The sequence below is a fragment of the Atheta coriaria genome, unplaced genomic scaffold (assembly GCF_025399875.1).
Source record: "Atheta coriaria isolate IRGN ID8LTWV9N9 unplaced genomic scaffold, Caltech_Dcor_3.1 hic_scaffold_12_pilon, whole genome shotgun sequence".
Taxonomy (NCBI): domain Eukaryota; kingdom Metazoa; phylum Arthropoda; class Insecta; order Coleoptera; family Staphylinidae; genus Dalotia; species Dalotia coriaria.
Window position 1 is genome coordinate 189046 of NW_027045454.1, and position 14090 is coordinate 203135.

General features: G+C 31.4%; 2 protein-coding genes across 2 annotated transcripts; both read right to left on the minus strand.

The window, feature by feature from the left end:
- Positions 1 to 678: 678 nt before the first annotated feature.
- Positions 679 to 4639, minus strand: LOC135801695 (uncharacterized). The gene is made up of 5 exons (XM_065315190.1): positions 4437 to 4639; positions 4033 to 4154; positions 1646 to 1828; positions 1462 to 1581; positions 679 to 1405 (listed from the first exon to the last, which is right to left on the minus strand). The coding sequence occupies exons 2-5, from the start codon at positions 4144 to 4146 to the stop codon at positions 1331 to 1333; spliced, it is 492 nt and encodes a 163-aa protein (XP_065171262.1). The 5' UTR covers positions 4147 to 4154; positions 4437 to 4639; the 3' UTR covers positions 679 to 1330.
- Positions 4640 to 5432: 793 nt separating this feature from the next.
- LOC135801727 (uncharacterized) lies at positions 5433 to 6887 on the minus strand. The gene is made up of 4 exons (XM_065315231.1): positions 6828 to 6887; positions 6600 to 6767; positions 6416 to 6529; positions 5433 to 6234 (listed from the first exon to the last, which is right to left on the minus strand). Exons 1-4 carry the CDS (start codon positions 6870 to 6872, stop codon positions 6148 to 6150), a joined length of 414 nt encoding a protein of 137 aa, XP_065171303.1. The 5' UTR covers positions 6873 to 6887; the 3' UTR covers positions 5433 to 6147.
- Positions 6888 to 14090: the final 7203 nt, after the last annotated feature.

Genomic DNA, 14090 nt, shown 5'->3' on the forward strand with positions numbered 1-14090 from the left:
GTTTTTACGGCGAGAAAAATTCGAATAATCGCCGGGAAAACCCTAAAGACAGCCTTTTTCTATAGGATAAAAGTTGGCATTGCGATTCAATCATAGTTATAGTTAAATAGTTGAATCCGAGATGGCGCGATGAAGTGCATTATTAGCAATTATTTATATAATTAATTTCTTTAAAATAAAATAGCGAATCTTATTGATAGAATTGACACATACTATGACTAGAACAAGAGAGTAAAACCGAATTACATTTTTATTAAACACCACCGGAACAAAGTCGCGGGCAAAAGCTCGTGTTTTAATAAAAACGTTTGGTTTAAAATGTCGTTAGTGTGCTTTCCCCCACTACTTCTTGCGGGTAGACCTGAGGAATAGAGTAGTGCGTGAGTCGTTTAGCAGTTTAGTTTCAGTTTTTAGGTTAGATTCTTTTCTCTTCTCGGTTCTTCAGTTTTCTTGCGGTTTCGAATGGAAAAATAACGTTTTCTTTGATTGTCGTTCATATAACGACGTAATTAATATTAATTAATATTATTAATACTACTCAATTGCTTAAAAGTGATAAATATACCGTATAAAATAAAGAATAAATTTTGAATTAAGCTGATTATTGTAATAAAACATATTTTATGGTTGGAATTTCACTAGAACCATAAAATGATTTAATAGTTAATAAATAATACGTTTTACGTTTATAAATATTGTATATTGAATGAACATTACAACCGCACATTTAAAATAAATAAATCATAAACAAGATTAGTTACAATTACTACAAATATAGATTAAAATTTACAATATTCCAATTATATACGTCTAATAATTGTTATACACATTTTTTTATATAAATTTGATAAATAATTTCGATTGTAGTTAATATATTGCATATTTTCGAAGACATTTAATACAATTTTTCCATTAATTGACTTTTTATAACTTTTAAATCAAAAATTCATAATTTATCAACAATATAAACATAACTTATATATAATTAAATACAAAATAAATTTATTAAGCTGTTAGAACACATAGTTTTGTCAAATTATCAAAATATTGCTGTTTTATGCTCCACATTCTATTGTTTATAGTATTTATACCCGTACGTCACTTGCAGATATAATCTCAATAAGTTTATAAAAAAATATGTCTGTAAAAATTTGTAATTTGTATTTTTTAAGCGTAAAGCAGTTTATATATGATGAGTTTTAAGTCCTATAGATAAATATTTTCTTGCTTGCTTGTATAAAGTAAACTTGGTAAAAAATACATGGTAAAATTCAGGCACATTCAATTCTTATTATATTTAAGGTGTAAATTTAAGTGTTTTTTGATTGGTTTACAAACCACGGTATGATTTGCGCGCAAAATATGCGCTGAGGACGTAGAGGATGCTGATGACCAAACCAATAACCTAAAACAAATAGAAATATGTATGGTTTGATGTTGAATATATGCAACTCAACTTACACCAGCAGCCATGTACGACTCATATTCGCTGTAGTTTTTATTCCATCGATTCACTTCGACAAGGAAGGTTACACTGGCGGCAATGTACATAATGGCAGCTGCCGTATGATAAACAACTTCCTAAAATACATAAAATGTGTTTAAAACAAATATTTTTAAAGAAAAAATAAACGATAATACTTACAAAAATAGTTTTGGATATAATCGAAGCGGTTGAAATGGAAATTATGCACGAAACTAGAATGAGAAACGTGCCGACGAGGAAAGTCACCGCCATTAGCAGATAAAAAGTTTCTGCGGTGTGCGAAACAATCCTCGCTGTTCTATAATAGTAGGAAATCAATCCAACGACGACTATTCCCAAAAGCTAAAAGTATACAAGAAAAAACCTGTAGATTTGGTTGCCTATACTAATCATACACAATAACCACGAATATACATTGCATTTAAGTTTACTTTTACTTAAATTAGTCGTTGTCGTAATAATTGAGGAATCTCAATGCTGATTTCATCAATAAACAATAAACAATTTTATGGAAATTTATTTCGCTCCGGGCAAGGTGTAAGAAAATGATACGTGACTTTGAAATTCAATGAAATTGAAATTAATTACAATATCTTACGATTTATTTATTATTTCTCCGTCAATATCAATATTCATGTATAAATTTTATTGTTTTCTCTTCCTCTACGACGAGAAAGATGCTTCCAGACGGGTAAATACTCAAAAATAAAAAAATATCTGTCTCGTGATATCATTGAATAAACAACATTCTTATGAGATCACTATGTATTCCTTGTTTATTGTCGTCATCGTTTCTCGGATGAATTATCACATCATCGACTTGATCATCGTCATCTTTGATGATTTATGATGCGATTTAATAATGTTATCCTTACTAATATTATAAATGCGTATGTCCTGAAGTTTATCGTGCTTTCACGCAAAAACTACTTAACAGATCATCATGGAAATTTGTACACATATTCTTAGTGGTCCCCGAATGGTTATAGGCTACTTTTTATTTAATAAAAATAATTATTTTTTTAAATAAAATAAGGAAATTGTTTAGTCACTAATACCTCTGCATCTGGTTATTTGACTACTTTAACGCCATCTAGCATTCCAGCAATGAAGCTCACACCTAAGTACTATAGTACCATCACACTGTATTACCGACAGCTACGTCAACATCAAATCCGTACACATATTCTTAGTGGTCCCCGATGGTCCCCGAATGGTTATAGGCTACGTTTTATTTAATAAAAAAATTATTTTTCAAATAAAATAAAGAAATTGTTTAGCCAATAATACCTCTGCATCTGGCTAATTGACTACTTTAACGTCATCTAGCATTCCATCTAAAATTTAAAACTTTATTGCATGTAGTAATTTTTTCACATAGATAATCCTAGCCAAGCAGGGAAATATACATTCTTTCTATCATTCCGCTTCAACTATGTATAATGATTTCTAATATTTATTTGATGGATTCAACGCGAGCGAAGCCGCGCGTTAAAGCTAGTTTCTTAATAAATACAAAAATAACACATTTTAATGTATGCAACTTATTATTATTCCAATGATGTTTACTACGCATGCGCAGTAATGAGCCAAACAAATACCAACTAAATATATGTAGTTTCTCGAAAAAATCAAATGCATTTAATAGTTTTGTGTATAAATGGCGTCCAGCGGTGATGGCGACGGCGGGTGGGTGTTTATTTAGGTCATTCGCGGCATAAAACAAACGTGAGTGTTTACACGAAACGACATAAAAATAGCACGCGCGCTGTTTTCACCAAACCAGACACACACGCATCACAAGCATTCCCGAATTTTATTTCTTTCTCATCGCTTTTATTGGTTGCGGAAACTAATGCTATTTTCATTAGATTGATTTTTATTTGATGAAGAATTAAACTGCAAATTTCTCAATTCATCTGACTTAAAATATGCAGAACGTTGCTGGAAATTGCGCGCGCGCGTCCTTAACGCATTAAAGCTGCTTAACGACGAGTGTGGCGCAAGAAATGATATCATCGACTGATTTTTTCAAAGTTTAATGCAGTGGCATCATCAAATACATTAAAATCATACCGAATGTTTAAAATCATCAAAATTTTAACTAAAACTAAGCATTTTCTATTAATTTTCATTAATTAAATGTAAAAGTCTCAACATTTTACATTTGTAACTATTAAATTGTATAATTGATTGCCTATATACATAATATAAGTAACAGTATTATGTATTTCTATTTATGCAACAACCACTAGAGTTATTTTAGTACCGATTATGCATGTTAACTTAAACAATCGACGATTGGTAAGCAAAATAACACGTTCGATCGTGTCATGCCAAATACGACAATGTCGACGAGTTCTTCGTCGAGACTGGGTCAATGTCAACGCATAACGCAGACATTACAATTCACAACAATTACGTGTTTTATTTTGGCAGTATTTTTGTTAAACTTTAGAAACTGCATTCCACACTTTAGAAAACTTAAAATTTTGTGTATTTGTTTACCTACATTAAATTAATAGAGTTTAATTGAGGTTACTTACGGTTTGGAAGAGTTTTAATAATCCAGGCCATGTTTTCAAATACCCTGTGTTGATGATAAGAGCAGAAGTGGTTGTTGTCGTTGTTGTTCTTGTAACTGTCACTGAATGAGACATTTTGACGTCTGCAACATAAAAAATGTCAAAAATATAACATAACCACGTTTTTATAATATTTTAATGGATATTCCTAGTTTTCAGCTAGTTTTATGACGGACTAAATTTAGACGTTGAGGAAAATATTGATTTTTGCTATTTCCACACGTCTCTGACTCATATTTGATAAAATAAAAAGTAACTCGAAACCACTTTTGATTTATTTATGCATTCAACCGTTTTCTTTATTTGTATTTGTTTCTCTTATCAATAAATATTAGTATAAATATTTTACAAGTCAGATTACTTACGTTATTTCAACTTTGCGATGACTCACACTTGTAAACTCCTTTTCGGTGTTTCACACAATTATTCTGAATTTGCGTGGTGCGTTATCAGTACTTCCAGTCGCAACTGAATCACATACGCGAATGAATGAATTGGAATGATTCGCTAGCCGCGACGAAATCGACTCATTTCCCGCAGGAGGAGAAGGAGGAAAACCTTCATTCGCGAATCACTCTCTCGGCTCTTTTTTATGTTGCTTGGACTCCCTCCATCGTGAAAACAAGATGGTTGCAGAGCGCGCTGGCAGTGCATATCTGTGAGTCAGATTGGTCAAGTTGTTCAAGTGTTTCATCGATTATTACGTTATGTTTTTTGTTTTGGAAACAAACAGTATAGCCGCGCCTAGAATCCACGCACGATGAGATATTTTTAAAAGTGCATACTGTAGTATTATGCTAATATGCGTATTAGGCATTCACAGTAAACCCACGACGAGGTGAATTATGTTTACACGTTTAGATTATAATTGTATTACGTGATTGCTGTATGTAGGTTGATTTTATGGATGAATTGAATAAAATTTCGAAATATTTGGACTGAAATATCGAAAAATTGAAACTAATTTGATTTATAATGACTTTAGACTTGTTTTTTTTAATTAATTGGAAACCACTAGACTAATTGCGGTTACAAATTAATTGCATTTTGAGGGAATACCAGTGGAAATTCCTAATTTTAAGTTTAATTTCCGTTAAAGTTAGATTTTCTTTATATTGTAAGTGTAATATAGGCAACCAAGTATACACTAAAACAATACCAAATGTTATGAATTGGAAATATTGACTTTAACATGAATATTAATGTTTGACGCAATTCTACGGTTGTAAAACTAATTTACACACTGCATCAAAGCTAAATTAGTGGAAAATGTCAAAACTGGAAATATTATCAGTAAAATATGAATTTAAGCATATTTCACTCTGTTTAGTATGTGACTACCTAAAATAACATCACATAAATGTTTATAAACTTTTATTTATTTAAAAACATAAAAATTTGCCATTATTAGTACAAATCAATTTATTTTTATTCTGATTCATTCATCGGATATTTAGATTATGCAATAACATCAAACGTATTTTTGTAACTTATTAATAACTTCGTTTTTTTTTGCATTTAAAGCCGTACTTCCTTTCCTAATGACTCACAAAGTACACGTCTTGCTGTTACTCTACGTTTACGTCCATGCGCCTTAACAATTTAATAAAATAATCTCTTTTTATCTTAACTCGGGTACAAGTACAAAATCTGTATATAAATTACACGCGTTTACAGTGATCTTTTAAACTGCACAACAATCGACAATGTGAATATTTTATAGAAACATGGTGTGAAAACATTAAATTAACATAGCTTTGTAAACAATACAATTCAATACAATATAATATAAAATACAACTAGAGTTTCCTTTTGTGTTTTTGCAACGTACTAAATCAACTTTGAACTGTAACAAATTTTATTTTATTATATTTTATAACATATTGATATTTCGATACTTTTTGAATGACTATATTGAACGATTTCAGTCATCACGGTGATTTCTAGGTGCTTATTTTAATCTTTAAATATTTTGTATTTGTATTGTTTCACGGTTTGACACATTGCGTCGGCATTGAAATTGAGTCGCGCTCAAAATTCCAATTGATGTTTGCGGTTTTTGTGGTTGCTGGATTATTATTGCGGCGTCCGCGTGCTTTTCCATTCGATGTAGAGGAGATAGGCGCCGAAACCGTACACCAACGTGTTGAACAATCCAAAACACTAAACAATACAAAAAAATATTTATATGAAGTTTAAATTAAATGTTATTATGGTTGCCTATAGTTTTTACACTATACAACCGCATGTGGTGGATTAACCTAAAATTTTTCTTCGTGTGATCATGAAACGACACAAAAATTTATATAAACTAAAATATATAAGAATATAAAAATAATCTTACGCCTGCTGCTAAGTTAACAGCCCGGTATCTTGGATAAGCTGGTGTCCACACAGCCAATTGAACGATGAACGCAATCGCGTACAAAACAGTGCAGATTCCTGTATTTACCAGTTCCTAAAAGTAAGATTACCGAAATTATACGTGTTGTTATCGTTATTTTATTTTGTTTTGTTTGTTTGCTTACCGATAGTAGCCAGTCAATGTGAAGATTTAGTGCTTCGCGAATACCCAGCAGGTAAACAAACGTCCAGATGAGCGTGCCAATGAAACTGATTGTCACGACGAAGAGGAACCAGTGTGTGCCTGACAGATACGCTGGAGAAGCCAACGACATGCAGATTATTCCAAAGACCTGTAAGTAAAAAACATTTACACTATTCAAATGAATTCAAATTATGATCAACAAACGCACAAACGAAACGGAATGAAGTAATAAAATAACTGTTTTGGTTCGCATCGGCGAGCATACTAATTTCGCTACGGTTTGCTGACGCACTTGAGCGACGAAAATAAATTGTTTTAAAGCATAACCTACTTTAATATTTAAGGTTATGTTATGTTTAGGCGTTATGTTATGTTTAGTTTTTGGTACGAAGGTGTATGTGAAGTTGCATACATTCCAATGAGTTTCTAAAATCATGATCATTCCTCTTTAGGAATTATCCTCACATCTCTCAGTCGATGTGAAAAAAGAAATTAAAATCGACGCTCGTTTTGGTTTGGTTCACTTTTTCGACGCTTCGATACGCCGAATACGAATAGCCATTATGCGTAAGTCGCGTTGATCGGTGCCATTCGAGTTGGTTGACCTCTTCGGCGGCCAGCTGCAGAAAACAACACCTTGGCTATACTTGGCCACTTATCGACCGGGCGATTTCCAAGTTAGTCGAGTCGACGACGCCGCCGACGGTGAAATCAATCTGGTCAAAGTCAAGCGAGCGGCCAATGCACAGGAAATGAAAGAGTTTCATCCGTGATATATGTTTAACTGCACTCAATTTGCTTTACGGAGTTAAAAATGCATTGATTGCTGAATTACAGGTGTGGTACTACTCATTACACGTCGTTACAGTTCATATAAAGTATTATACAGTACATTGCAGTAATAAATACGAAGAAAAATGAAAATATATTAAGCCGTAGGCAACTTTTATTACATTTAAGTAGTAAAATGAGTATAAATTGAGTTAAAATTTGATTTTGTTGTGACCAGTATATTTCTTAATGGCTGTTATTGTTGTTATTGTGGAACTACATTCTTTCGCGTCGTAAACATCGCGATTATCAACCGGAAGTCGATCGGCAGCAGCCGGAAGCTTCCGAAATGGGTAATCAAGCGTGACACGCAAACATTTATCCACGAGTTAATTATTAGTAATGGCTATCACTCAACGAACCTTTCAAGTAAAATATAGTCTATATTTATAATATAAAAATGAATCGCAAAATCTGTTGATAAGCGCATAATTCAACAACGCCTCGACCAATTTGGCCAATTCTTTTTTAAAATATTTGTTAAAGTCCAAGGATGGTTTTTACGGCGAGAAAAATTCGAATAATTTTCGGGAAAACACTAAAGACAGCCTTTTTCTATAGGATAAAAGTTGGCATTGAGATTCAATCATAGTTATAGTTAAATAGTTGAATCCGAGATGGCGCGCTGAAGTGCATTATTAGCTATTCTTTATATAATTAATTTCTTTAAAATTAAATTGCGAATTTTATTGATCGAATTTTTACTAAAAATAAATATGAGTAATATATGCAACCAATGACACATTTTTTTGTTTCTAATGACTACCTAAGTCAAATACCTAATAGGTAGGCAATTTATATTAACATATCTTAAAGGCAAAACCTATTTCAATGAATTTTATTTTCCACTTTCACATTTAATAACTATTTACGTTTACTAATTGAATATTGTCTATTGGGTTGCCTATACACGTATGTAATTAATGAAATGATTCTAAAAAACAGATCTAGGTTAGTGTGATACACGTTGAAATTTAACTGATCTTGAACTTGATACGTGCGGTGAATATCAATTTTGATCTAGATTTCATTCTGTCAACTCAAAAAACAGTTCCTATATTTTTTTCATTTTTATTTTTGTTATGTCTTCCGAAATGAATGACTCGTTTGAGCGTTGTGCGTCTCGCAATCTCAGTATTTAATTGAACAAACTCGAGAAATCGTAAAACGTAAGCTGCACTTGCTCCTTAATCCACCGTCATAACAAAAACAAAAAAACGAGACTTAAAAAGTAAAAAGCGTGAGTAATGATGAGCGATTTTCGTGTCTCAACAAATGAGTATGGGCACGCATGGTCGCCACTCGTTTCACCCACGCACAATACGTATGTATGTTATACAAACTACTCACACATTTTGATATAATTTAGAATGGTTTGCCAAGAGTGCCAAGTGTGCCAAGAGATCATTTTCGCTTTCATCGTTAGTATTGGTGGCACTGCTCGTATTTAGTTTCAATTCTTCTGCTCACAATCTAGATTCCAGATTGTTCTCAGTGATGTGCTCTAAATATAGATGAAAGCAAAATGGCGGAGAAGGCAAGATTTGTATCACCATGTTTGGTCGGCGGTCGTGAGTGTAGGATAGAAATAAAATAAAACATGAATAACATCATAATATGGTTATATCTGTTTACAAATTGAGATTTTGTGAAAGTGGGTGGAAATTAATTCATGACATAATTAAGGACACATTATTACACACTATAATATAAAAATGATTCGCAAAATCTGTTGGTAAGCGCATAACTCAACAACGCCTAGACCAATTTGGCCAATTCTTTTTTTAAACGTTCCTTAAAATCCAAGGATGGTTCTTGCGACGGAAAAAATCGAATAATTGCCGGGAAACCCTAAAGACAGCCCTTTTCTATAGGATAAAATTGGCATTGAGATGCAATCATAGTTCTAGTTAAATAGTTGAATCCGAGATGGCACGCTGAAGTGCATTATTAGCTTTATATAATTAATTTCTTCAAAATAAAATTGCAAATTTATTGAATTGACACATACTATGTCTAGAACAAGAGAGTAAAAACGAATTACATTTTTATTAAACACTACCGGGACCAAGTCGCGGGCAAAAGCTAGTATATTACTAAAAATTGATTTTTTATATATGAGGAATGAATTGTACTTTATTTTTTGAAATTTTAAATATTTTTGAGTGCAGAGTAGACATTAAAACTGTTATGCAAGCTCTAAAGCTCTATAAATTTATTTTTATCGTTTTGAACATGAAATACAAAAGTTAATTTTGTTGGTTAGGTTACTTTTTAACTGCTTTTGGTTGGGATTACACACAAAAAAGCACAAAATACAATAAAAAGCTTATTTTTCTCTTGATTCACAGATAACATATGATTTCTTAAAACTTATAATGTATGCAACCAATAATATGCATTCATTCGTCTCGGTCCATGATACATCAACAAACGTGTGAAATCTATTAGTCATTTCCCAATTACAAACTAAAAATACTAAATGCTTTAAATTAATTGACATAAAGTTGTTTTCCACAGAATGAATGATTGCATTATTAAAAATATCACAATATTTCACCACTAAAACAAAATTGTGTAATTGGTTGCCTATATTACAATAATTAAACTTTCTCATCGGTATACTATAATATAATAAATATCTCTTATTTCTTTGTTTCGTTTCTCTGCATTGTTCAAATTCACTCGCTCCAAATGCGCTTCATTCAATGACTGATTTCAGCAAATGAATGAATGAACGAATACCGTTTGCAAGTTAAAAATGAAAACCGAATTATGATAAACACAGCAGAACAACACGAAACGTTTAACCTCAAATCAAATTTTAGAAACTTTTCACTTCACAGTTTTCTTTTATTTTATTTTCTATTTTTACTGAATAAATACAAAAATAATAATTTAAAACAATGCCGAATCTATTTTGATGTTTTATGGCTCGTTAAATCTTTCAAACTCATCTCGACACTTTTAAATTTTATTTTTGGTGTCTTTTAAGCGACCTGCTAAAAATAACCGAATAGAAATAAAAAAATAAGAAAAGAAATTTGATATCTTGTTATTCGACTTTCAATAAAAGTACTTAAGTGACTACTACTTGGCAAACGTTGTTTGCAGAGTGCGTTTCATTTGTTCCCGTGGTCGTTTTTAGCGTTTGGTAACACGAGAGCAACGTACCGCTAGCCATGCATGCTAAAAATGTCCACATGTGAGTATTATACACGTATTGTGTATTATTCGCGTGCAACAAGTGAAAACATCAATGACCCATCTTCAGCGAAGAAATTTTACTTAAGCAAATGATATTTTTCGTGATTTATAACCTCTAAAATACGGAAGTATTATTAAAATTACATGAATACATGATTTAAGAATGCAGCGATGATGTAATCACACTCATGACATAACTGCTTGTTGCAACGTGTTTTTCCTTGATTTTTATTTTCGTCTTTACGTGTCCGCTGCGTTAAATCAAGTTAAAAATGCGTTTACTTCAACGTATTTAATTTGTCAACTAAGAATCTACCTATTGTTAGTTACCAAAACCTTGAGCAACACTTTTGTTTACGTTAATTACTTAATTCGTTAATTTCAGATAATTAAAACACGTAAAAACACTTTACTTCAAGTTTATTCAGTTGTTGCGTACTGATTGTACATTTGGTTGCCTATCTAAATAAGAATTTAATAATTATCTTGTAAACAAAACAGAAAAGACTTGTTGATGCGTAAAATGTGCTTGAATGTCAAATAGCGATTATTATGTGAATATCGTGCATGAGGTGCGGTGTGTTGTGACTCGCCGCCATTTTGTTTCCATTGCGAACACGCACAACAAGCGATTCGCCACGAACTCGCGCATGCAGCGCAATAAGTAATAAATTCATATCCTAACTCATTCGCGATTTTAAATTCAAAAAGTTTATACCAAGTGTTCCTAAATTTTAAAAATAAAAAGCCCAATAAATTAATTTTATTATTCAATGCAATAATTTTATCACTCTGTGTTTATGTTATGCTTTTATTTGTGAAATGGTAAATTCCGTAATAAAACTTCACGCGGTTTTACTCTAAAACACTGATAGGCAGAGTATTACTCAGATAATTCGATTCCTCTCAAGCAAATACTTAAATTACTCGTTGTGCTTGCAGAGTCTGAATTGGCGATATGTCGCGTATTGTGAGATGTGGCAACACTGGCAGCACATTCTTGCGCTCTTTATTTCCGCGCGTAGTTTTAACTGTTGAGTTAATTGCAAGCTAATCAATTCAATTCGAGGCAGGTTTAGCATCTAGACCAAACTTATTGCTAAAACAGTTCAAGCGTTGATCTCGTTGATCTTTTTATTGATTTAAATAAATAACTAATGAGTCATTAGAGTGCATGGGTGTAATTTGGGTTGCCTATCATTCTAAGAGTTATAATCATTATGGTTATTACTGTTTTATATGTTGCTACAGGTTCTTTTATGTTGTATTCAATAAAATTTATAGATTTATGAATATTGGATTAATATTATTATAGATAATAATGAGTAAAGTACATGATCTACTTGAATAATGAGTGTATATGATGTCAGGAAACATGCGCGCCTCTTGCGGACGTTTTGTAAGTTAGTAAATTGTTCTTAACCTCTTATAGTAATTTTTTTTTAGTTTTTATCAATATCTATAATATAAAAATGAATCACAAATTGTGTTGGAAAGCGCATAACTCAACAATGCTTAGACCAATTTGGCCAATTCTTTTTTGTGTTCAATTAAAGTCAAGGATGGTTTTACTGCGAAAAATTCAGATAATTACCAGGGGAAAACCCTAAAAAGAGACAGCTCTTTTCTATAGAGTTAAAAAGTTAGCATTGAGATTCAATCATAGTTATGGATAAATAGTTAAATTCGAGATGTCGCTGAAGTGCATTATTAGCTATTCTTTATATAATTAATTTCTTTTTTAAATAAGGTGCGGAATCTTGTGTGATAGAATTGACACACATACAATGTCTAGAATTAAAGGGGTAAAACGAATTACATTTTGTAAACACTACCGCGACAGGAAATCATGGCAAAAAGCTAGTTATTACATACAAATAAGTTTTTACAATGTATTGTGACATCATTTTATCACAAATTAGCAATACTTTTCAACAGGTGTTGAAATAGCTTTAAAACTACACACAGATTGTATAATTTTGAATTTTTGTTTGTAACCTTGAAATTTTGATGTGCTTCACCGGAAAAACTATAGGTATTTTAATGTACATTATTTTATGCATTACATGACTACCTATTTGTTTATTTTTATGTTACTTCGTGATGACCAGCGTTTGAACTTGACACAAGTTTGCAAGTATTTTTAAACATTACTATAATACCAATAGGTCAGTAAGGGTGTGGTCACTGCTATTTTTTAATTCTTGCCGATAATAATTATTAAAAAATAAAATTTAAGTATATTATGAGTAGATAAACACAATATTTTTGTTTAATTTCATTTTAACTTTCAAAAGAAATAATTTATTTTCCATGTGCTATATATTTTTGTTGTGCCGGTTTAAAATTATTTGTGCAACTTATCGCGTCACAACGTAAAATATGTGGGCATAAATAAATACATTTTCGGAAATGTTTCGACGTTGCGACCGTTCATATCCTGCATAAACAAAATGATTATTTCTTAAAATATATTGGGTTTTATTTTAAAATTAATGTCTAAACTTTTAGTGTTAGGCTGCGAGTAAAACATTTGTAAAATATTTGTAATAAACTGTCAGATGTCAAAATTTACAAATATAAAATGGCTGATTTATGTATTGTTGAGTATATTTGCATGGATTTGCATACTTCTGGATGATTTTATGAACGAAATACTTTTGATAGGGTAAAACTTGTTGTGGCGTAGTGGCGGCTTGATCATTAGCACTAGTAACAATATTAGCACTTGGCAATGCGTTGTATTGGTGGACACTTAACTCACCCGCAGTGTTTTTATGTTTATAATTCTATGTAATGTTTACGTGCAAGGTCATTCAGATATTACGAGGGTACAATGCAGTAATAGTTGCATTCGCTACAAAACAAAATAGTAAACAAGAAGGCAGGGTTTCATATTAGTATGCATTACAATTTTTCAAAATTTAAATTCTAGAGATTTTATTATATAGCTTTGCTAGCGATTTTAGTGAAATTAATTATATAAAGAATTGCTAATAATGCACTTCAACGCCATCTCGGATTCAACTATTTAACTACTAACTATGAATCTCAATGCAAATTTTTATCCTATAGAAAGGGCTACTGTTTTTTGGTGTTTTCCCGACAATTATTCGATTATTTCTCACCGTAAAAACCATCCTTGGACTTTAATAAACATTTAAAAAGAGGTAATCCCAAATTGGTTTTAGGCGTTGTTGAGGGTTATGCGCTTACCAACAGATTTTTCAATTCCTTTTTTATATTATAGATACATAGGAGTATAAATTATGCATTATTAATTGTCTGCTCTATCTTAAAATTAAAATTCACTTATATCTCATATATTATTTCGAGGTTTTAATTGTTTCAACACAATTTATTGCTAAATTTTATAGTTTTACTTTAATTTTTTGCCATAAAAATTAAAACTAAATTTTAATCAATTTTTTTA